This window comes from Protopterus annectens, chromosome 3.part1 (genome assembly GCF_019279795.1).
Source record: "Protopterus annectens isolate FY-2018-M chromosome 3.part1, PAN1.0, whole genome shotgun sequence".
Classification (NCBI taxonomy): domain Eukaryota; kingdom Metazoa; phylum Chordata; order Ceratodontiformes; family Protopteridae; genus Protopterus; species Protopterus annectens.
The window spans coordinates 1,809,170,530-1,809,196,406 of record NC_056732.1 but is presented as its reverse complement, the minus strand read 5'-3'; the positions used below and the strand labels follow the sequence as shown (position 1 = coordinate 1,809,196,406).

Here is a 25,877-nt window from a genome sequence, read left to right as displayed (position 1 = left end):
ATGTACAAATCAGTTTGATATACAAATGACATATAATTCTTTACAAAATTCCAGCTAGCTGTGCTGACATATGTTACACATCCACTTCCCTACTTCTCCTGGCATAACTGGCAGTACCTCCTATTGTCACATCTCTCCCCTATTTGAAGAATCAAGCTATTTTTTAAGTGCCCCTTGAGAAATGTTGCTTGAGATGAATGATCCTATCTGGGAATACATTACCCCATACCTTGTCTTGATAGCCCATCTGACTTGGCATTGATGACCCCACTACAGTGCTGCACTGTCATATTGTATGCCTGCAACCCTAGGTTCCACCATAGTAATGTGGCATTTTGCTGTCTGCCTTGCTGTAACCATAGATTCCCCTCAGACTCCTCCTGCCTTCTACTCCAAATACTTAGCACAAGGGCCTCCCTATCATGGTAAGGTTTCATCATGTTAACATGGTACAGTTTGTGCCCTTGTTTCCTGCCTTGCAGTTCTACCATGTAGTTAACATCATTGAACTTCCTTACCACCTTGTAGGGTCCCTCCCAAACTGACGGCAGCTTGTTGTGTCTGACAGCAATGAGTACCATTGCCTGCTGTCCTACAGCATATTTTTCTGCTGTTGGGCTTTTGCCAGGTTCTCCTGGGCCAAGCCCATGAGTTCCCTGAGCCTTGTCCTGAGGTTTAGGACATATGCCACAACAGTCTCCTTGTGGGATTCACATTCACCGTCCCACTCATCTTGAATCAAATCTAGATGTCCCCCCACCCTATGTCCATAAAGTAACTCATAGGGTGAAAAACCTGTGGATTTCCAGAGTACCTCTCTGTATGCAAACAGCAGATGGGGCAAATATTTGTTCCACTTTCTTTTAAACTGGTCTGAAAATGCCCATAGCATGGTCTTTAGTGTAGAGTTTAACCTTTCCAAAAGACCATTAGTCTGGGGATAGTAGGGGGTGGTCTTTAGGTCCTTCACCCCACAGTGCTTCCACAGACAAGCCAGCATGTCTGACATGAAATTGGCACCTCTGTCAGTCAGTATTTCTCTTGGGAAAACTACCCTGCTGAAAATCTCTAGCAAAGCATTTGCCACCTTCTTTGCCGTGATGGAGGATGGGGCCACCACCTCAGTGTATCTGGTAGCATAATATACTACCACTAGGATATACCTCTTCCCTGTGGAACTTGGGGTATTCAGAATCCCCACAATATCCATAGCTACCCTCTGAAATGGCTCCTCATTCACAGGCAAAGGCATCAAAGGAACTTTGACCTTCTCTCCTGCCTTACCTACTTTTTGGCACTGCTCACGGGTCCTGCAGTAACCTGTTACATCCCTTGCAACCGCAGGCCAATAAAAGTTTTGCATAATATGTCTCTTGGTATGCTTTATGCCCATATGACCTGTAAAAGGAATGTCATGGGCTATGGCTAGAAGTAACAGATGGTAGGCTCTAGGCACTTCCAACTCCTGTATTACCTCACCCTCTAGACCTCAATCAGGGGTCCACCCTCTCTACAGTAACCCTTTGTTCCAGTATACAGATTCCCCCTTTAATTGGGAATCAGGTGCCTCCTTAGCTACCTTCATCAAACCTTGCAATATAGGGTCTAAGAGCTGAGCCTGTTCTCAAATCTATTGTTGTAACTCTGCCCAGCTCCCCTTTCACAGGAAGCCTGGTACATCTGACAGCAGTGTTCACTGTTAGCCTGAGTACCACCACTCACCTCTGCCCTTGCAGTCACTCTGTCCTAGGGAACATCAGTACCTACCAGCAGCTGTAGCTCACCTTCAGGCTCACTGCTACAGGGCAGCTCTCTCCCTGGAATAGCCACTTCACAACCCTGACTTCAGGTGTGGTGTCTGTCTGTCTGGGTCTCCCCCAGGCTACCAGACCCACATGCCTGTCTCCAAACCTGACTGAATGTAACTGTATGCAGACAAGGTACTGCATTATCAAAATCATTCCCTATCAGAACATATGCAGGAATATCCTCAAACACACCTACTTGCTTGCTTCCTTTTCCACCATCCCAGTCAAGGTGAACCCTGGCCAAAGGCATTTGGAATGGGGTCCCTCCTAAAGCTCTGACTGGAGTGGACTGCCCAAGCAGGTACTGCTCCTCTTTAACCTCTGCAGGCTTCACAGTGGTTATGCCAGAGGCTATCTCTCTCTTAGCAGTGGCCTGTTTTACATCCATTAAGATGGGCTATAACCTTTTGTGATAGTTTGGTACCCCTGTCTCTCCAGACAACTTACCACTGGCATACTGTTATTCCCACTTGCTGCCTACCCACCTTTTATTCTCCACCCTGCCTCCATGGATATCTATATAATACATGGCCCCATTGGTTACATTTAAAGCATTTAACCCTTGATCCTGGCTGTGTACCTCAGCTAGTGGCTTCCCCTGTTATTGGTGGACTCTGTTGGGGCAGTTTAGCCCAACCGCCATGGGTTCCCTTATATCCATGTGTAGCACTGGGTATCCCCTTCATGTGCAGTGATGCCCTGCTTGTTAATTAGAGATCCCTTTTTCCCCAGCTCATATGCATTGTTACACTTGTGGTCTGCCAACCAGATATGTCCTCAGGCAAAGTGGCAAGGGTTTGTTCCCTCACCAAAAGATCTGCCAGCCCTTCAAAGTGGTGATCTGACACCCACCCACCCACCTATGAAAATAAGTGCTTAACTCAGCAATATAATCACATAAACTTTCATCTGCTTTGCATCTATGCTCATGAAACATTTTTTTCTGTACGCTTCAGAATTAACTTAAAACATTCCAATCAACATTGTTTAACCATGTCATAATTTAAACAATTGATATCAGACAATTTAGAAACAGCAATTACAGCTTTACAGTGGAATAAGGAGGTCAAGAACCATACCCAGAGCCCTTGGGCAACATTATACTGTTTACATTTATATACTCTTTCAAATATATGAATAAAACTATCAAACTTATCACCCTCTAAAAAATTGTGGAAGAACTTTACCATTTGTTACTTTTGGGGTTCAGTTATTCCCTTCCCAATTACCTCCATGACCCTGGTGAAGAGTCAGCATCTCCCTCTGATGTTGATGCTGCTTCTCGGTTTCTTCAGCCTCCAAATGCTGCAGTCTCTCTGCTGATTCTATTTCCCAATGTTTGGCCTCCAGTTCAAGTCTCTTTAACTCCAGACAGAGGTTTAAGTCCTCTGAGGAAAAGTTGAACTGTCCTGTTTCTAAGGGCTGTAAATTCCCATCACCAGACTGGTTATCCTCCTGGTTGCTGATCTGACCTGCAACTAAAGCTGAAATAATTTCCTCTTTAGTCAGGTTGGCATGCACCGGTCCTTTGGCTTCACACACCTTTGCCAACTGGTTCTTTGTCAGCTTGCCATAATCCTCTGCTGACATCTTTGCCTGCTTTCCCTAAATAAACTAAACTAACAAAATACATAAATAAATAAATAAATAAATAGAACTGTTGTGCAATGAAACTCTGAATGCCTATGTTGTGGCTGCTGAGTGAATGCACACTTTTAGTGAAAACTGCTTACAGCCTACAGAAGTTCAATATCCACACCACTGCTCACCAATATGTGATGTCCCCACTCTGGGCCAGTAATAAAAGAGCCTCAGTCCTCATCACGGAAACTGGTGAGGGATGTTCACTTGGAATACAAATGGATACACTCAGTATTTCTAGGTGCAGACCTCTCTGCATCAAGTTTAATTTCCGTTAAGAGCACACAGAGAACACACTAAGCCCAGAGTCTGGGTTTCTCTCTGTCTCTCTAATAGTTCACAATAAGGCACCCCACTGGCACAGCTGTAGGGTTATGTCCTCAGCTGAGTGTTCAAGCCAATTCCCCTAGCACCCTCTCTGTGAAACCAGTGCTTAGTGTCCCTGCTCAAAGTAGCTGACAGACACACTCTTTGATATTTTATTTGTGCATACACACACACCTGGGAAAGGCTGGCTCAGATTACCCACTCTACCAACTCTGCCCAGACTATAAGGCAGATTAGCTGCCACCAGTCAGTTACTATAAGGCTCTTAAAAGGGTACCCAATTATACTGAGTGAAATTAATATTAGTACAAATTGTAATACTGACCAAACAGCAAGGCTTTTAGTTATTATCAAATAAATGTATGCAAATACTCTCAAAACTTAACTACTTTTCTAAAAGGACCAGCCACAGTGAGAAGTTTAAATATATTTAATAATAAACAATAAAAGAACAAGAAAATAGTAAATATCTATTTACAGTAATCACCAGAGTTTCAATCACAGAAAATATTAAAAATAGCACAGTTGGAAAGATTCACACAGTTAATTATTGTTTTTCCGTAACTATTTTCACTAAATTTTTCTAACTGATTCAGAGAATTACTATCCCTGGTCACTTTCTAGCACAATGCAAGATGAAGTGGGTGAGTGGTCTTCCTCGTTTTTCAGGTTCCAAGAGCACACTCCTCCTAAGCCTTCAGTCTCATCTAATATTAAAACATTATTTCTGTATACAATGACATTACATACATCTGGTTATCTGAATTATCTTTCCCATGCAACCCCCACTGCTAGAAGCTGTCAAGATTTAGCACTTATGTGTTACCATACACACAGATGGAGGTTTGGTCAGATCTGCCGCTGCTCCTGAAAGTCATAAAACCATTTCAAACCTCTACCCTTCCAGAGTAGCAATTAGCTCCCTGATAGAGACAATAAAGAAGGCTTCCTAATACTTGGTTTCCCAGACATTTTGTCTCTGGCTATAACCAGAACTGTAAGATACAATCTTTATGGCCTAATTTAATTTCAACTATTTTTCAAAGATTGCTGCAGCTGGATTGTGATTAACCTCTTCCTTTCCAGTATCCTCTGTTAAACATATACATTTAAGTCAGTTAAAATAATGCACACACATTTCTTTTCTTTCCAGCAGGGCACATTGCTGATACATTTTAACACAAGCAGCTTTACTGCATTTTTCAACACAAGCATCTGTACAAATCAGTTTGATATACAAATGACATAATTCTTTACAAAACTCCAGCTAGCTGTGCTGGCATATGTTACACATCCACAGCCCGACTTCTCCTGGCATGACTGGCAATACCTCCTATTATCACAATACTAGTCACTGCGGTGGTGGTGCTGCGGTAGCATTGTCGCCTCACAATAAGACGTTGTCCTGTTCGATTCTCAGCTAAAGCGTCTTCTGTGTGGAGACATGCGTGAATGGGCGTACCTTCCTTGCAGGTTGTGCATCAGAGCTGGCAACTCAGCATGTAAAAATCTACTGCCAATCATTAGTGGACCGGAGTTCCGCTGTGGTGACCCCTAACCGGACAAAGCCGAAAGACACAACAACAACATCACAATACTATTAATTCTCTTGGTGAGGAAAGTCTAAAGGTGTTCTAACTGTTGCATATGCCTAGTCAGATACATGCCAATGGGGTCATTATACTCAATAACGGGTCTGATAAGGGCTGAGTAGAATGGTACTATAATTTCCCTGGACCTGGATGCCATACCCTTATTTATAAGTTGAGTGACATAGAATCATTTTCTTTCCACCTGGACTACGTGTTAGCCAAAGGCCAGATTACTATCTACATATGTTCCCAGATTTTTAACTACCAAGTCAACCCTTAGTGGTGTGTTATCAATGGAGTAATTTTCCTGGGTGGATGATTTCACAAAAAGCACTGTAATGCACTTCTTTGCACTGAGTTTTAATCTGTGACTTTGGCAGCAATCATTTGTCTGCATGGCACTCTCTTGGAGGATGTTGGTGTCATGGGGGAAATGTATGATACCTCCCAGTTTGCAGTCATCTGCAAACTCAGTGAGCCAGAAGCCTTTGACATTACCCTTGACCTCTGAGAATTAGATGACAAGCAGGAGTGAGGCAGCATGGAGCCCTATGGTAGTCTGCTTGTAACCTGCCTCTTGGTGGGGATGATTTCACCAATCCTGACTTTTTGGGTCCTGTCTGTGATCCAGCTGGAAATCCAGCAGATATTTAGGGATTTATGCCTAGTTTGGTGAGTTTGCCCATGATACCCAAGTGGGGTAATGTATTTTATTTTACTGAATACCTTAGACAGATGTAGGTAGGTGTCATGCATCATTTTCCCTTCATCCTTTCCTTTGACAAATGCAAATTCAGATGGCTCCAGTGTTTGCAGGATGCCAATGTCCTTGTTGATCATTTCCATGATAATTCATTCGATGGCTTTGCACATTAGACTAGTCAGACTATTGGGTCTCTAGTTTCCAGGATCAGTTCATGGTCCACCCTTGTGATGAGAGAAAACCAATGCTGTCCTCCATTCACTTGGCAAGTAGCCTGCTTTGGCAATATACTTGAAAAGTGACTCAAGTTGCCCTGCCATGTCATGTATCAGGCTATATAGGAACTGGAAAGCAAGGGATGTGCCCTCAGTTTAGAAGAAAATGAGCTAAGAGAAAAATTGCTTGATTTAATAGGCATGGACAGATTTATCAAGATCAATGAAAAAATAGGCTGCAGAAGGTTAATAAAACTCAAAAAGTCAGAAGTCTGATAAAACAAATGAACACAGTATTTAGGACTGTCCATAGAGATCCATGTGATATAACAGAAGTAAATAGGATATATTACTGTGCAGCTAAATTAATAACTGATAAAGTTCTACCACAGGAACACAGGGTAGTGAGGGAAAGGTATGGGAGAAATCGAATACCATCATGGAAATATTGAATAGAGAAAACTATAAAGCAGCTAAGACAAGAAGTGTCACTGTTAGAAGTCTATAGAAGAGGGAACAGATTATAGGTTCATAGGTTTATACTAGGCTATCTGCCCTAAGGCATTTATAAGCCTAGCCCAGAGAAAAATACTGTGCCCATTAGTTTGTTGTGCCTCTGTCCAGCAGTGACACAGAGATGATTCATCTCCCATCCACGGTCAAGATTACTCTTGAACAGAGCCAGCGAGGTGCTCTGCCTCACATGGACCGGGATTTTATTCCACAACATAGGGAGTCTCTGGGTGACAAATCTATCCCTCCAGCATGTCCTATTTATATCCGTGCTAAGGTTTAATGCTCTAGTGGATCTGGTAGATTTGGATTTTTTGAGGTGGAGCATGTCCATTAATTCCGGGTTGGACATGGCGTTGTATGTCAGGCACAGGTCACCTCTGAGCAGACAGTATGCGTCTGAATAGAGCTGGAGTTTCTTCAGTCTGGCAGCATATGACAGATTTTGGAGTCCCTTTATCCTCCTTTGGTGAGGAACTTTGGGGTCTCTCCAATTGCTGCAGGTGTCGGGTGAGATACATCCCGAATGGGGCATTGTACTCTATCATTGGTCTGATAAGTGAAGAGTACAGGAACAATGACCTCACTTGATCTGGATGTGAATCCCTTCATGATCAGGTGGGCAATGTAGAAGGTTTTTCTAACCACTTTAGCAATGTGAGTGTCAAAGAAAGGCCACTGTCAACCTGGATCCCCAGGTCCCTGATAACCTCTTCTGTGCTTAGTGGATTGCCACCTATATGATAGCTTGGGGTTACCTTGTTTTCTTTTTGGCATTTAACTTCAGGCCATGGCTCTGGCACCAGCTATCAGTTTCCGTGAGACCCCTCTGAAGGATATCTGTGTCCGATGTACTTTCACTATGGCCTCTCAGTTTGCAGTCATCTGCAAACTTTGTCAGCCATAGTCCTCCTATGTTAGCCTGTACTTCTGAGAAGTAGAGTGGGACACCACTTGAGTCTGACATGGCGCAGCTACTCTAACCCTGTGGTTCTGTCCTTTTAGCCAGTTGCAAACCCATCATGTGACATATGGGTTTACATTTGTCAAGGTAGGCTGTATGGACTGCCTTTCCCTCATCAATGGCCTTGGTGACTGTTTCAAGAAATAAAGGCATGATCTGCCCTTGACAAAGCCCAAACTGGGTTGGGTCCAATGTCTGCAGTCCCCTATGTCTTTGTTTATGAGCTCCATTATGATCCTCTACATAGCTTTGCAGACCAGGCACAGCTGCCTTATGTTGGCGGGTTTAGTTCCTCATTGAGTTCGTAGCACACAGCCATTGATGCTGTGTTTTTAGCTTTCACCTGCATTGGAGATGTCTGGGAGGCTGCACTCTGAACCTGTCTGCCAGTATGTTGGCAATGTCTGTGGGTTCAGTGATTTTGTATCATTTTGGACTAATTCTGAGCATATCTGGGAGTTTCCACCCAGGTTTCTAGGCCTTATGATTGTCTTTTGAATCTATGGCAATTTTTCTCTCAAAGTTGGCCTTGGATGATTTTATGAGTGCTCGTTTTTTACTAATAATGATCAAAGGTGTCTTCTCTTTTATGGATTTTGCTATCATGTAACAGCTTTCTCCTCTTATTGTAAAGTTTGTTTATGGCTGGGGTCCACCAGACTGGACATTTGCCCTTGGTGGAAAGAGTCTTGTTTTATTAGGATTGCCTGATCCATGCAGTCCTAGGCATTTGAAAGGGCTTCCTGCAGCTTGGTTTGTGGTTTCCACTGGCTGGGCCTTGAAGGATACCACACCAGTCTTGAGTAGTGTGAAGTTTTGTTTAGAAGTTCTTCACTGTGGTCTTTTTGTTTGGGGTGGGGATGATGTGGATATCCAGTGAGATGATTTGATCTCATGATCACCAATGAGAGGGATTTGTTCCCATGTTTGTGATGATGAGATCTAGTATATTTTCTCCTCTTGTGGGAACAGTGACTAGTTGTTCCATGGCATTTGAATTTATAAACTCCAGGAACCTTTGGGCTAGAAGGTTTGGGCTTGAGTAATGTTCCCAGTCTATATTTGGGTAGTTGAAGTCACCCAATATAATGGTGTTTGGAGATACATTTTATACCCTCCAGTGTCTTCAGGAAGGCTTGGTTAATTGCACCTGGATGGTTTCCGATGCTTTCAGCATTGCCACCAACCTGAGTGTGGTGGTATTGATGATGATGATGGATACATTTAGACTTCTGGCATTGAGCAGCATTACCCTTAGTTTCTTCCCATTTTTTTTTTCTAGGTGGTAGGGTTTAGAATTTGCCAATTGTTAAAGCTGATCATCTTGTCTCTATGTTGTGGCATCATTCTCTTGAAGGAAGGATGCTGCTGCTCAGGTCAGGGTCATACCTGCCTCTCTATGTCTCTTTCATGTAGTCCAGCATGGACAATGACTGTGTCATATTTGTACTTACTGTGGAGTGACCCGTGTGCTTGTGTTACGTCAGTGTGTCTGACTATGGAGTCACCTATGACAAGTATGTTTGGTGTTGTATTTGGCCCACTGATTATGTGTGTTATGTGTTGCTGTGGTGTGTTGTGTGTTTATGTGTTTGATTCATTGTTGTGATAGCTTTATGTGAGACTGGAGAGAGCTCAGCCTCCAGTTTGGCTAAATAGCTGCATCTCCAGATCAACAAAAATACTATGAAAGATAGATTGATAAAAGGCATGCACAATATTAGAACAGACCAGGATCTATCATGCACTATCGCAAATAAGAAATGAAAAATTTCAGCACAGGCAGAAAAATTTGGAAGGTATGAAGATAAATATAAAGGAAAAGTGCAAAATAAGCAATTTATTGATGACCCAAAAAGGTTTTATAGAAACTGGGAAACAAGGTAAAAGGAATTGAAAGACTGCCAAAAAAAGAAGAAATGGATACATTTTGGAGAAGTATCTATGAAGATCCTGTGGAACATAACAAAGATGCTAAATGGATAGAAGAAGTAAAAGAAAGAATAAGAAGTTTAAAGGTACAGGATATGAAATGGGATGAAGTAACAGAGATTGAAAAAATGTTAGGAAAAGCCTCTAACTGAAAAACCCCAGGCCCAGATGCAGTACCTAACTTCTGGTTAAAAGTAATATCATCTTTGCACAAAGATTTAGCCAAGAGTAAGAACTATTTATATGTGCACCCAGAACAGATGCCAACTGGCTAACAACAGGAAAAACAATGCTCCTACTTAAGAGTGAACCTGCAAGCTACCCTAAAAATTATAGACCAATAACTTGCCTTCCGACGACATATAAACTATACATGGGAATTGATGCCGACAGAGTTTATAGTCATTTAGAAGAAAATTCAATTATGGCAGTAGAACAAAAGGGCAATAAAAGAAAGTCATATGGAACAAAGGATCATTTGCTGTTAAATAAAGACATACTGTAGAACTGTAAAAAGGGGAAGAAAAAAGCATTTGATAGTATCCCTCATTCATGGATAAAAGAGTGCTTAAAATGTATAAAATTCACCCCACACTGATCGACTACATTACAGTGACCATGAAACAGTGGCAAACCACTTTGCAATTAAGCCATAATAAAGGACAAGTTGTTATCCCAGGGATAAAATTTCAAAGTGGGATATTCCAGGGTGACTCTCTGTCACCATTCAAAGGGGGATATTCCAGGGTGACTCTCTGTCACCATTACTATTCTGCCTTGCCCTTAATCCATTAAGCTGTTTACTCAGCAGCTTAGGCCATGCTATAATCTGGCTCCTAGAAAACAAAGTGTAAAGACTTCTCACCTTCTCTTTGTCGATGATTTAAAACTGTATAGCTCATCAGATGAGGAACTGAAAGTACAACTGCAAATTGTCAAAACTTTTTCAGATGATATAAGAATGTAATTCGGTCTTGATAAATGTGCAAAAGCAACCTTTAAGCAAGAAAACTGCAACACCAGGAAAACATCAATTTGGGACAAGAATGTGATATATGAGAACTTGAGCAAGAAGTGTATAAATATTTGGGAATTGATGAAGGATAAACAATAAAACACAAACAAATGTGAATAAAACTTAGGAATACTTCAGAAGACTTAAATTAATCCTGAAAACAGCACTGACATCTAGGAACAAAATCCAAGCTATAAACCAATTTGCTCTTCCTGTCCTAACTTACAGTTTTGGAGTTATTGACTGGCCCCAAAATGTGTTGGATAGATTAGATAGGAAAACAAAGAGGATGCTTCATGCTCATCAGATGATTTATAAAAATCAGTGCATACCAAGATTATACATTCCCCATTCTGAAGGAGGGATGGGCCTCCTTGAAATTGATTACATGTACAGATCTGCAATTGTGGTACTCCACACATATCTGCTGACCTCACAAGACTCAAATGTAGTGAAAGTTCTGAAACATGAGGAGAATAAATTTAAGATGACTTCTCTGCTTAATATAGCAAAAGCTTATCAATGTGAAGCAAGAATAGAAATCAAACCAAAAGTAGATAAAAATCAGGCAGCAACTGAATGTGCCAAAAACAAAAGAAAGAATATAAGGTGAAGGATCAGATGAGAGGGCAAGAAATGTGGAAAAAGCATAAATATAGTTGCAAGTTTAGAAAACTTCTCAAAGAATCTCATGTTGATCAAGAATGAACACAGGAATGGTTAAGGAGAGGAGAATTCAAACCAAGAGATGAAAGGTTAATATTGATGGCCAGAGATAATGAATGGGCTGCGTAAATGCTGGTTTATAAAGTCCATTGAACATGTGGGAGAAACAGACAAATGTAGGTTTTGTAAAACCGAATTGGAAGCAGTTGCACACCTCGTTGCGACATATTAATGGCAGAAGGACTGTATACTGGAAGGCATAATAATGTGGCGAGACTATTGCACTGGGGATTGTGCAAACATTATGGTACTGAAGTGGCCAAAAAACACTGGAAACATGAGCCACAAAGCATCATAGAAAATGAAGAAGTCTACATCACATGGGATCATCCATAACAACAGTTCAAAAGACAGATGCTAGAAAACCAGATATAGTGGTCCAAGAAAAGAAGACAAGAGTAGCATTGATCATTGAAACTGCCACACCCAGTGACTACAGTTTCTTGTGTACAGAGAGACACAAAGTCATAAAATATCAGTATCTGCAGGCAGAAATGAGAGCAATGTGGAAGAAAGATACCTAGACAGTTCCAATAGTAGTAGAAGCAACGAGTCTTATAAAAAATAATTTACAATTGTATTTAGATAATGTTACCAATAGATGTAACTCCATACGAACTGCAGAAGGAGTCATTACTGGGCACACTGCAGGTGCTGCGAAGAACACTACTGGCTAAAATCAAAGATTGAAACAATACTAATTTCATGATCTTTAATCGTACTTTGACTTAAGAATAGGGTTGATTCCCGTCTTGGTATTAGAAACCCAAAAGATTTGGAGAAATTTAAAAGAGATGAAATACACAGTTCATTCCAACATTAGTAGGATATGCTACCAATACATGTAACTAAGTATGAACTGCAGAAGGAGTCATTACTAGTTACATTGCGAGTGCTGCAAAGAGCAATTTTGGCTGACATCAAAGAGTGAAACAATACTAATTTCGTGAACTTTAGTTATACTTTGACTTAGGAATGGGTCAATTCCCATCAAGGTATTAGAAACCCAAAAAATTTGGGGAAATTAAAAAGAGTGGAGATAGACATATTAAGATCAATGAAAAAAATAGACTGCAGAAGGTCAATAAAACCTAAAAAGTCAGATGTCTGATAAAACAAATGAACACAGTAATTAGGATTGCCCATACAGATCCATTTGATATAACGGAAGTAAATAGGATATATTACTGTGCAGCTAAATTAATAACTGATAAAGTTCTACCACAAGAACACAGGGTAGTGAGGGAAAGGAAGGGGAGAAATCGAATACCATCAAGGAAATATCGAATAGAGGAAACTATAAAGCAATTAGGACAAGATGTCACTATTAGAAGACAATAGACGAGGGAATACATCAACAAAAATACTAAGAAAGATAGATGTGATAAAAGCAATGTGCAGTACTAGAACAGATCAGGATCTATTATGCACTGTTACAAATAAACTAAAAATCTCAGCACAGGTGGAAAAAACTTAGAAGATATGTAGATAAATGTAAAGGAAAAATACAAAATAAGCAATGACCCAAAAAGTTCTATAGAGAATTGGGAAACAAGGTAAAAGGAAATGAAAGACCACCAAAAAAGATGAAATAGATAGATTTTGGAGACGTGTTTATGAATATCCTGTGGAACATTACAAATATGCTAAATGGATAGAAGAAGTAAAAGAAAGAATAAGAAGTTTAAAGGTACAGGATATAAAATGGGATGAAATAACATCCAGAGAGATTGAAACAAAGTTAAGAAAAGCCTCTAATTGGAAAATCCCAGCCCCAGATGCAGTACCTAACTTCTGGATAAAAGTATTAACATCTTTGCATGAAGATTTAGCCATGAGTAAGAACTATTTATATGCACACCCCGAACAGACACCAACCTGGCTAACAACAGTAAAAGCTATCGTAAAAATAATAGACCAACAGCTTGCCTTCTGACGACGTATAAACTATACACTGGAATCGATGCTGTCAGAGTTTATAGTCATTTAGAAGAAAACTCAATCATGGCAATAGAACAAAAGGGCAATAAAAGAAAGTCATATGGAACAGAGGATCATTTCTTGTTAAATAAAGTCATAGTGGAGAACTGTAAAAAGGGGAAGAACCCTACACTGATAGACTGCATTACAGTGATCATGAAACAGTGGCAGACCACTTTCCAATTAAGCCATGATAAAGTACAAATTATTACCCCAGGGATAAAAAAATCAAAGTGGGATATTCTAGGGTGATGCTTTATCACCGCTGCTATTCTATCTTGCTGTTAACCCATTAAGCTGTCTACTTAACAGCTCAGGCCATGGCTGTAATTTGGCTCCTAGAAAACAACAAAGTGTAAAGACTCCTCATTTTCACTTTGCTGATGATATAAACTGTATAGCTCATCAGATGAGGCACTGAAAGCACAACTGCAAGTTGTCTCAGATGATACAAGAATGTCATTTGGTCTTGATAAATTTGCAAAACAACCTTTAAAGCAGGAAAGCTGCAGCACCAAGAAAACCTCAGTTTGGGAAAGAATGTGATATAAAAGCAAGAAGGAGTGTATAAATATTTGGGAATTGTTGAAGGGTCAACAATAAAACATGAGCAAATGTGATTAAAAGTTAGAAAGGAATACTTTAGAAGAGTAAAATTAATCCTGGAAATAGCATTGACATCTAGGAGCAAAAGTGAAGCTATAAACCAATTTGCTGTTCCTGTCCTAACCTACAATTTTGGAGTGACTGACTGACCCTAAAATGTGATGGCTAGATTAGACAGGAAAAAAAACAGGAAGGATGCTTCATGCATACCAAATGATTTATAAAAATCAGTGCATACCAAGATTATATATTCCCCGTTCCGAAGGAGGGATGGGCCTCTTTGAAACTATTACATGTATAGATCTGAAATCGTGGTACTGCACACATATGTGCTGACCTCGCAAGACCCAAACATAGTGAAAGTTTTGAAGCATGATCTAAGATGATGTCTCTGCTTATTTTTAGCAGAAGCATACTGGCATCAAGCAGGAATGGAAATCATACCAGAAGTAGATAAAAATCAGGCAACAACCGAATGTGCATAAAAACAATAGAAAGAATATAAGGTGAGGGACCAGATGAGAAGGCAAAAAATGTGGAAATGCATAAATATAGTTGCAAGTATAGAAAACTCCTGGAAGAACCTCATGTTTATCAGGATTGAATGCAGGAATGGTTAAGGAGAGGCAAATTCAAACAAAGAGATGAAAGGTTAATATTGGCGGCCCAAGATAGTGGGCTACGTACATGTTGGTTTACATAGTCCACTAAACATGTGGGATAAACACACAAATGTACATTTTGTAAAACAGAATTGGAAACAGATGCACACCTTGTAGGTGGTTGTGACAAACTAATGGCAGAAGGACTGTAAACTGAAAGGCATAATAATGTGGCAAGTTTGTTGCACAGGGGATTGAGCAAACATTATGGCACTAAAGTGATTGAAAAACACTGGAAACATGAGTGACAAAGCATCATAGAAAATGATGAAGTCTACATCACATGGGATCACCCATTACTAACAGTTCAAAAGACAGATGCTAGAAAACCGGATATAGTGGTCCATGAAAAGAAGACAGAAGTAGCATTGATCATTGAAATCACCACACCCAATGACTACAGTGTCTTGCATACAGAAAGACACAAAGTCATAAAATATCAGGATTTACAGGCAGAAATGAGAGCAATGTGGAAGAAAGATACCCATACAGATCCTATAGTAGTAGTAGGAGCAATAGGTCTTATAAAAATAATCTACAGTTGTATTTAGATATATAACCAATACATGTAACTCCATATGAATTGCAGAAGGAGTCTTGGTGAGTACCTTTACGAGGTGGACCCTGTTTTTAGAAAATCTCATCAAGACAACACTGATATATAGACACTATTTTATATAACATATGCATTGGGCAGAAGTAGGTTAAAAATAAAAAATATAGCTGGGTGCACAAGACCCAAGATAAAAAAAGCGCCCAATCCTGGTAGGTGCACTGGTGCCAGGACTGGAAAAAATGACAGTGTAGAATCCTCAAGAAAAATAAACATTACTACAATGGAGCTAGACCAGGCCCCAGGGGGGAGGATGCCCCCCCCCCCTGTTGTAGAAGGAAGTAGTAGTCCACAAAAATCACAAAACTGATAGGTCAAAAACAGCCATAAATATGATAGAGTGGACTATTGATGATAAGAAAGAAATGATGTCTAGTTACTATTATCCAAGAAGCCCAGAATTTCCAGACAGAAGATATACAAAAAGATTAAGAGAGAAATTGGAGGAAAGAAAAATACTTATACAAGAAAAACTGTCAGAATCTTCATATAAAAATGTGTGTTTATTAATACAAAAGATTTATGACAAACATTATATACACCAAAAAAACCTTGAGCCATTTTAAAAAAATGACTGTGGAAGTGCGAAAATATAAATAGCAAAATTTAGAGATTTTTGAAAGGTATAAAAAAAGAAATATAGACATGGGAAAGAAAGAGATATCTGATATGGTGCAATATATATCCAAAGGAGAAAGCCAAATTAATACAAAAAAGCAACCCAAAAGATATTCAAACAGAAATACAGGTAAAGGCATCAAATTTCGCAATACAAAAAATAAGAATACAAAGAAGGAATGAAGAATGGAAGATCAGTAAAGTAGAAGTTAAAAAAATAGAAGCTGAAGTTATGGAGTGTCTAACAGCACGATGGAACAATGAGCAACCCAAGTAAGGAGAAGCAGGAGGTGCAGAAGACGTCTGAAGAAGAAATATGGACATGGGAAAGAACAAGAGATTTGATATGGTGCAATATTTATGCAAAGGAGAAAGCAAAGCTAATCAATACAAAAAGAGGAGAACCAAAGATATTTAAAGAGAAATACAGGCAATGTCCTCCCCGCGGTTGGGTGGCGTTCGAAAGACATGCTTAAATGGGTGTGCCTTAGTTGAAGGTTGGATGTCGAGCTGGCACCTCGGCGTTTGTGAAAATCTACTGCCAATCATTAGCGGACCGGAGTTCTGCTGTGGCGACCCCTAACCGGGTAAAGCCGAAAGACAAACAACAACAGGCAAAGGCATCCAGATATGGAAAATTTTACAATACAAAAAAATAAGACAACAAATACATAAAAGTAGAAAAGACGATTAATAATGGAGAAGTTAAAGAAATAGAAACTGAGGTTGTAGATTACCTGCAAAGTGAAGGATTAAGTGTAGAAAATCTAACACTGATAACATCAAAGCAGGACAGAGCAATGCATCCCCAAATTAAGGAGAAACCAGTGGAGAGGGAAACATCTGATCAGTTGCCATATGCAGATACCTTGGAGCCTTCCACAGGAAACGAGCACAAATGTTCAGCTGGCGTTATACAGCAAGGGAAAGAACAGGAAACTGTGGCAACTCTGACACAGTCAATGTTGTACAGTGATAGGCCACTGAGTTCCCACATGAAAGAGCAATGGATGACACAGGATGAAACTGAAGAGAATGTGGCACATGAAGATAGTTTGAAACTTTCTGTAAATGCCTGCAGGAAATGTAGAACAAAGAATATTCCCTCAGTTTAGAGAAAAATGATCTGAGAAGAGTTCCTTGATTTAATAGAGATGGGCAGACATATTAAGATCATTGAAAGAAATACACTACAGAAAGTCAATAAAACCCAAAAGTTAGAAGTTTGATAAAACAAATGAACACAGTAAGTAGGACTGTTCATAGAGATTCATGCCATGTAACAGAAGAAAATAACATACATTACTGTGCAGCGAAATTAATAACAGATAAAGTCTTACCACAAAAATACAGGGCAGTAAGCGAAAGGAAGGGGAGAAATCAAATGCCACCATGGAAGTATCGAATAGAGCAGCGCTCCCCAACCACCGGGCCATGGATCATTTGGTTCTGGGCCACACAAAAACTTTTAGGCAAGGAGTGAAAACAAAAAAGTGAATGTGTGTATGTATGTGAGTGTGTTTCTGTTTCTGTCTGTGTGTATGACTGAATATGTGCATAAAAGCAGAGGAGACTGTGTGAGTGAGAGAGATCGAGTGAGAGTGAATGCATGTATAAAAGCAGAGAAGACTGTGTGTGTGTGAGACTGAAAGAGAGTGAGAGTGATCTTGTGTGAGTGTGCGTATGAAAGAAGAATGTATATGTGTGTGCGAAAGCAGAAGAGACTGTGTATGTGTGTATAAGAGAGTGAACAGTGAGATCGATTGAGCTGTTATTTTACACTCACTAAGCAGCCTTTTGCTGTGTAAAGTGTAAAATAAAAATAAATGAAATGGAAAAAAAGTGTGTGTGTGTGTGTGTGTGTGTGTGTGTGTGCGTGTATGTGTCTGCCCAAAAGGTGTTGGATCGGTTGGACAGGGAAAACAAGAAGGATGCTTCATGCTTATGCTTATTAAATGATTTATAAAAATCAATGCATACCAAGATTATATATTCCCCTTTTCCAAAGGAGGGATGAGCCTCCTTGAAATTGATTACATGTATAGATCTGCAATTGAAAATGCAAGTTTTTAACTCATTCAACTTCTTCCACTTTGACACTTATATAAATTTAAAGTAATTTAAGTCATTAAATTATTCAATTCTGATATAAGACATTTTATTAAATTAATTGTTGGCTTTAAATATATCAGCTACATTTGTTGAATTACCTGTATCCAAACTTTTTAATTGTTTATGGCTTGATATTGGCCACTGTTTCTTTAAAAACAGTAACAAAGGCACAAAAGCGCTATTGTATGTGGAATTAAAGTGTTTTTCTATTGTTCGGATACAGATTTATTAATTTTTTTTGTTCAACAGTGTGACACGCAGTGGCTGTGATTGGTTTTATTTTAATTCTATTTTATCTCTAGATTTGATATTTCATGGCAATCGGGCGTGACTGATCAACTGCAACTGAGTGGCTACAGTGGCAATCTGCCATGACTGGATGGTACAGCCTTTTTGGGAATTTCATGGACTGAAATCAATAGATCCCACAGCTTTCTGCAGTAAAGGTGTGTGCACTAGTGGTTGCACTACTGACACAGGAAAGCTAGATGTGCTGTAGTGAACTGGAACAGAAAGTCGGGGGTTTTGTGTGATAGAATATTGCCAAAGTAGCTGAAAAGTACGTTGTGAAAAACTGAAGCACTTCTGCATGGCAAAGAAACATTGGCAGTGAAGGCACAGCAGATAAGGAAACCAGAGGTAATGGAAATGAAGTGCCCTAGTCATATGGTAGGATGCAGACTGCGGAACATTCAATGAAATGACAACATCAGGACAGAAGGTAAGGTAGCTTGAATTGCAGAGAAGGCCAAAGAGAACAGATTACGGTTGTTCAGGTACATGTGCAGGAAAGCAGAAGACAATCTGGTGAAGAAGATTAGGGCAGCTAGGAAGAAGACGAGGTGGAATCAGGACATCCAGCCACGAGATGGATGGATTGCACTGTCATGGAAGAAAAGAAAAAGTGGCAGTTCCCCTAAAAAGGTGGTAACAGTTGATGCAACATCCCAATGCTTAAAAAAAAAAAAACGGGAACTTAACATATTTAATTTCTTCTGTACTGCCAACTCAGCATTCCTCCCAATGCAACTAAAAATGGGGATATTAAGAATATCGAACAATACTTTGATGCTAATGTTAATCAGAAACTCTATTCTAGTAGTATAATTTACAGCTATCAAACTCACAGTCTGACAAAACAATGTACAGTGACTTGACCTCCTCATAAATAGTATTATGCGTATGATATGATTTATAAAAAGTTTAAATAAATTCTAGACAAAAATATATACTAAATACCACCATAATGACATTACATTACCTTACTGAGTGAGTTTATACAAGATGGTAAATTCTGCAGGATTATGAACATGAATATAAAGAATGTGGAGAGCAGCTTGTAAAATGGAAAGCGAAAATTATTGCTACCAGAGTAAACCTGCTCATAAACCTTGAGGTTATAGCATGGTCCAGTATTCTTAGCAATCACCATATGAATAATTGTATACAGGGGGACCCAGATAAACAACTGATCTTATGCAAAGACACGTAACACTGAATCTGTCTGCATTGCATTCTTCTACACCGGCGTCATGATTCAGTTTTGGTTCTCAGCACTTTCAGGCTTCAGGTTTAGAAAAACAAAAAGCAGAGCCGTTGATCTTCAGATTTCGACATCAGATCAGCAGTGCATGCTAAAACAAAACCGATGTGTTATTCTGACAACAGACTCAGTGTTCCACTTTCGTAATCTACTGCTATCAGTAGTAGCAGTTTCTTTTCTTATTTAGATACAAGTATTAATTATTGCAGTAAAAAATGGCCACAGCCAGGTTGCAGAAGCCTAAGATAGTTCAAATGTCAAGGTAAAGGTTCTACCTCTCACATCAGAGACATAATTTTTATACCATCTTCTCATAGCTATGTAGAGTGTGGTAAAGCTTGTACTAAGGAGGTCTCCGGAAATAAAGTCATCATTAAACGTATATTCTTCTCCCACTCATAATCAGCGCATCTGACGGAATGTGTAAAACATGGGCTGAATGTGTGATACATGATCCACATTGAGAAAGGACAAGTACGACAAGTGGAATTTAAATGTCCTTTTTATAATGTTTGGGGGAATGCAGTACATGAGCCATTATTCTAAACACAAGGGATTGGTCCTGGGGCTTCTCCTGTTTAGCATCTACTTCTCAGAAACCAGGCCAGCACAGAGGGACTCTGGCTGATCAAATTCGCAGACAACTGCAAGCTGGGAGCCATTATTAGCTCCCCAAGTAATGCAGACATTCTACATAAAGGCCTCACTGAGACCAATGACTGGTGTCGAAACCATGGCCTTAAGCTTAATGCCAAAAAATGCATCGTCATTCCCTTTGGGAAAAACTCAGTTCCCACTAATTACCACATTGATGGTAGCCCACTGAACACTGAAGATGTTACAAGAGATCTGGGGACAGAGGCTGATAGCAACCTCTCCCTCGACCACCATATTGCCACTGTGGTCAGAAAGTCCTTCTATGTGGCACATCTCATTACCAAGGGAATTTGCATCCTGGAAGAAAGAGGTCATCATTTCTCTCTACTCTTCCCTCATTAGACCAGTCATAGAGTGTAATGCCCCATTTTGTATGTACCTCACTAGACACCTGTAACAGTTGGAGAGGCCACAAAAGTACCTCATGAAGAGGATCCTAGGTCTTAAACACATGTCCTACATGGACAGATTCAAAAAACGTCAGCTATCCTCTGTCTCATATCATCTACTAAGAGGCGATCTCTGCTTGACTTACAAAGCCTTGACTGACCCAGCTCTGTTAGAAATGCTACATCTAAAGAAATCCCAATCCCTCCAGACACCCACACTACAAAGACCTCAACCTCATTACCACAATAACAGAACATGCTGGAGGGACAGATTCATAACCCAGTTACTGCCTATGCTCTGGAATGGACTTCCCATACACGTCAAGCAGAGCACCTCACTAGCCCTCTTCAAGCCAAAGTTTGATGAGTGGATGGGAAATAGAAAGTTCACCCCGGGGATCACTCCAGTGGCTGTACATGATAGAGGCACTGGGAACTAACAATGGGTGGCACAATGCCAGGGCACTTCTATGGGCTAGGCTTGTAAAGGCCCCAGGGCCATTAGCCTAGTACACACCTATGAACCTATGAACACACAACAAGCATTTATCTTGGCAGTATGGAATGCAACCTTCTCAGAAACAGTGACTTGTTTAATTGCTTAAAATCTCTTGACATTTGAGAGATATGATAAGTGATGCCTATGTACAAAACTATACTCATAGTCTTCCTAGAAGACAGAACAGCAAGAAAAAGAAAAATGAACAAAATGTTTATTATTATGCCTTACACGCCTGATGCATGTTTCTGAATTATTTTTGCTCCTGAATCACCCTTTAGCATTACAGTTCATGCTTAACTGATGAGCTGGGATCAAGCAATATGGAAATACTGATTCTAAAATGGGAGGAAGGATTTTACCCAAGAATCTGACAAGTGAAATGAGCCTGGACTATGTCTCCTGACTTTTATATTGCAGTGCTGCAGATAAAAACTTGCATGTAATAAATCTGAGAAATTAAAGAATCAGACCCAAGCTGATATTATAAGTTACTTACATATTATTGCAACCACATTCTGATTGTCTCGCAGCCAGGTTAGAAATCTGTCATAAATCTTGACATTATAGACAAACAAGTTACTGTCCTTAATGTCATGATTTCTGACAGATTAGTAACCTGGGTGCGTTACCATTCTGGAAATTGGAGTTGAGACAAGCCCAGTGGTATGTGAAGAAAATGTACTGGCTACTTCTGGAACTCGGTTGAGAAAACCAAGAAATTCACTCTATCAGCTTTCCCATTCCATCCTGTACATACCATGCTGCCCCCCGGGAGTGTCATCCCATGTTTTGTATGCTTACTGGCTGCTAAAACTTTCATGTCTGCAGACGTTATCTTTTACCCGTTTTATTGGCTGGTGTCAGGACCCTCAACCTTTACAACATTTCTGGGGAAGAGAATGTCCTGCAAAGGTGGGTCATTGCATCTGTTCAGAAAATGTCATCGCTTAAAAGGAGTATTTCTATATATTTTCTGGCTGGACTTTTGGGTACACGGCTGACAGAAACACAGTTGTAGTCATTCCCGATGTACATATTTTCAACTGTGCTTACATATGCAGAGGTAGTTCTGTAATTGTGATTTGGAGTAAATACTCCGTTTACGTGGTTTTGCTGTGTTCTGCTTGCACAATTGTGTCGAGGGTTTCATTTTACAAAAATGTCGCAGATGGATGTCCTGCTGGAAGAGGAATTTGGGTCTTAGCAATGCTCCCTGGTGATACTCAGTGTCACAGATAGCTGGTCAGTGGATTATCCACCCCTGCCAAAACACAAACACTCGTTTGTCCATAATGTCAAGAATTATGACGCATTCAGAATGTGGTTGCGATAATACGTAAGTACCTATTATAATAACTGCTATTCTATTTTTCCAGAATTACTACATATTCTATAATTATCTTGCAATGTTGCTTTAAATCAAAATGGAACTTTTTCAAAGAAAACCATCTCCCTATGCTCTCTGTTATTTTTTTTCCAGCTTCACTACCATGCAGAACTTAGTAACACAAGAATTGTCTCATAGTTCAGGATTTAGGAATAAAAAGATATTCATTTCACATTAAATAACTCTGCAGTGTCTCACAGAATTCCAGATGTACACCTGCATGCAAGCCCTATTCCAGTCTCTCTTCCAGCAACCAAAATGGCACTCACTCTCTGTTAGTTCAAACTCTGTTCCCTTTCACCATTTAGGTAATAAGAACAAATAATATTTACCTAAGAGAGCATTTTTTTTGCGCTTTATTAGTCCAGAAAATCTTACCTCCAGCTTCATGATCTTCCCTTTTCAGCCTCGAACCTCATAAACCACACTGTTCAGAAACCTTTTCCTTGTAAGGGTTGTGAAATGAAGGTTATTAAACAGTCACAGAAACCTCAATATTTCTGATGTTTGCAGAAAAGATGTTTTCAAATAACCACTGTAAACTAACAAAGACTTCCTGTCCGTCACTGAACTACATCCCAGCAGCATAATAATGAGCTAATTTATATTCATGATATAAAGCTGTGAGTGATGTCTAAGGGGAGGGGTTTGTTTAAATATTTAATAAGATGGGCTGGTGCATTTGGCTTTCTCCCTATAGTTCTTAGAAAATTTTAAGTTGGACTTTGTGCGATCAAAATAGCTTCAGATTCTTACGTTTTCCTTCAGGCTTGTTTGTTCATGTATAGTCACAGAATGGTTACATTGCTGTATTTTTTCTTTCAGCTCTGTATAATCACCTTTTCAAGTGTTCTAAAAGATGACGCGCTTTTTGATCAGATAATATATATTTATAATGTATTTTTAGCTTATAAATGCATGGGTACAGCTTTCGCTCAACATCATGCATGGCAAAAGAGATTTGAAGGCAAAAGTAAGCACACAGTACTATTTATTCAGCTACTGTTGAACTGTTTTCGTGGGTATCTTGGTGAAAATGCAAAATTGCTCAGATTAGCTCTCATACTGAGGTACAGTAAGTCTGCTAAGAGCAATTCTAGCAGTTGTTTCCCAAAAATATTTTTAAGACAAAAAATACAGTGCAACCCATCTAGAAGGCATGCGCCTCATTCACTTGCATTGAGATATACTATATATTTCCACAGCATATGATTACATTAATAATACTTACAACACAGAATCAGAGCTACTGTAAACACCACCTTTACTTTCACTTTTGAAATAAGGTGGCACCCACAGTTAAGAACATGCATACATACAAGCTTCATCACACAGAAGCCACATTGTTTCTAATTTATCATAATCAGTGTCCTTGTACCCCACTGAGTCAAGCTGAAACATTTACTTTTATGTTATTTCTCAGAATTGTAACATGCAGTATTGCTTAGTATTAATTATTTAGTAGTGTCTAATATTGCTGTCACAGCACTTTTGACACATTTAAAAGCACTTGCATTTTTTATATTTCCACATGTGCACCCTCCAACCTCATAAGTCAAGCCTGTCTCTGGGGTAGGGTGTCTCGTTAGGTGCAGAAGATAGCATCCCACTGGAATAAGAAAGCTTTATATATTTTATTTGTTTTAGTTTTTTTACCTGGATTCTTTAGCTGAGCAAAAGCTTGTTTTCACCAAAAGTCTGTGGGAAAGATCCAAGTGCATAGCAATGAAAGCTAAAATATGTGAACAATAGTTTTTCATTGGTGTTAAATCCAATACACAATCAAGTAAGAATACCATGATGTAAAGTAACAAAATATAACAAATATAAAATAACATGAATTGCTCAAGTAAAGTCATAATAAATAAAATATAATGTTTTACATGAACAGCTGAGAGGTGTACGATACATTAGCAATTACTATGCTGCAGAATAATCAAACATAGGAATTTTCTAGTCATGTTGTAATTGTATGCTTGCCATATTTAAGTAGAGATATTCAGCAGTCCCTGCATTGTTTTACTTAAAAAGGAATCAACTTTTGTTTGACCTCTTTTCTAGAGGATAGTTCTGAAGAGAGCGATTAAGATTTTTTTTAATTTGGCAAACAGAGAATGAGATGTTGTTGCAGAGTTTTAAAACATTATCACAGAAGCATAGGTGGCTCAACAACCAGCACCCTGTGCTGGTACCATGAACTAGCACCCTACCCCCTTCAGCTCTTCAGGTGAAGAGTAAAAAAAAACAAAAGGAGAAAATAGCACTTCACTGTAACAAGTCGATCATTATGTAGCACCCCACCAGTCTGACATTGAAGAGATAAAAAAAACTAAACAAAAAAGGCTGTTCCTTCTAGAAGCACTCCAACCAAGTGTGCAGATGCATGACAGACACCCCTGCCTGAGCCATTCTGGTCTTGTTTCTGTGTACTGCCCCTACCCTCTTTCTGCACATTTTATTTAAACTTTTAAACTGTAGCAAATTGCTTGCTATAAGTGTATCAGACAGTTGCTAAAGTTTATACCCTGCCTGCATGGAGATTTTTCTTTGTTTTTACTTTTAAACTGGATCAAACTGCTTGCTACATAGCAAGCATTTGCTACAGTTTTGACCACACACAGCTACAGTGGTCAGGTTTGACCACAAATGCAATACCAGCTTTTAAAAGTCAGTATTGTATTAAAGAAAGACCCTGATCATCTGATCGTGCCCCCCTTCACTTTGCACAGTTGACCCTCTCACCCCCCACTGTGTTGCTGCATCATCATCATCAACCCCCTCCTTTTTCATTTTTTTGTATGGGGCTCGGGTGTCTCATCAACTGTTACCATTGTTCTCTTCAATGTTCATGCCTGCGTGTTGCAGTCCTCCTCTCATGCAATCCATCCAACACTTTGCTGGACATCTTCATTTCATCTTTTCTTCTTCATGTCTCTCACAGATCCTCTACAACAGATTGTCTTCAGCTTTCCTTCACATGTACCTGAAACACTATAACCTGTTCTCTGTCACCTTCTCTGAAAATGGAGCTACTTTGGCTTTTATTCTGATATCCTAATTCCTTCATCTGTCCCCAGCGTGCATCCTACCACCCATCTCAAGCACTTCATCTCCAACACCTGCAGCTTCCCCAACTGCTCTGCCTTTACTGCCCAAGTTTCTGTACCATACAGTAATACTAATTGCACCACTATTTTGTACACCTTAGTTTTCAGCATCTTTAGCATTCTTCTGTCACACACTACTTCTGAAACTCTGTGCCAGGTGGCTGCTGCCCCACTGATTCTAGCTTTGATCTTGTCATTTAGAATTCCCTTCGCCTAAACCACCCATCCCAAATACTAGAATCTGGTAACCTGTTCCACTAGTTTC

General features: G+C 39.6%; 1 protein-coding gene across 1 annotated transcript in view; it reads right to left on the bottom strand.

Annotated features, from left to right (window-relative positions):
• LOC122798683 (gastrula zinc finger protein XlCGF57.1-like) overlaps nucleotides 1-23,032 on the bottom strand; it is a 155,420-nt gene extending 132,388 nt beyond the window's left edge. Inside the window, exon 1 of the mRNA XM_044067776.1 lies at nucleotides 22,884-23,032. Coding sequence (XP_043923711.1) covers nucleotides 22,884-22,895 — 12 coding nt within the window. The 5' untranslated portion in view covers nucleotides 22,896-23,032. The remainder of the gene's footprint in view (nucleotides 1-22,883) is intronic.
• Nucleotides 23,033-25,877: the final 2,845 nt, after the last annotated feature.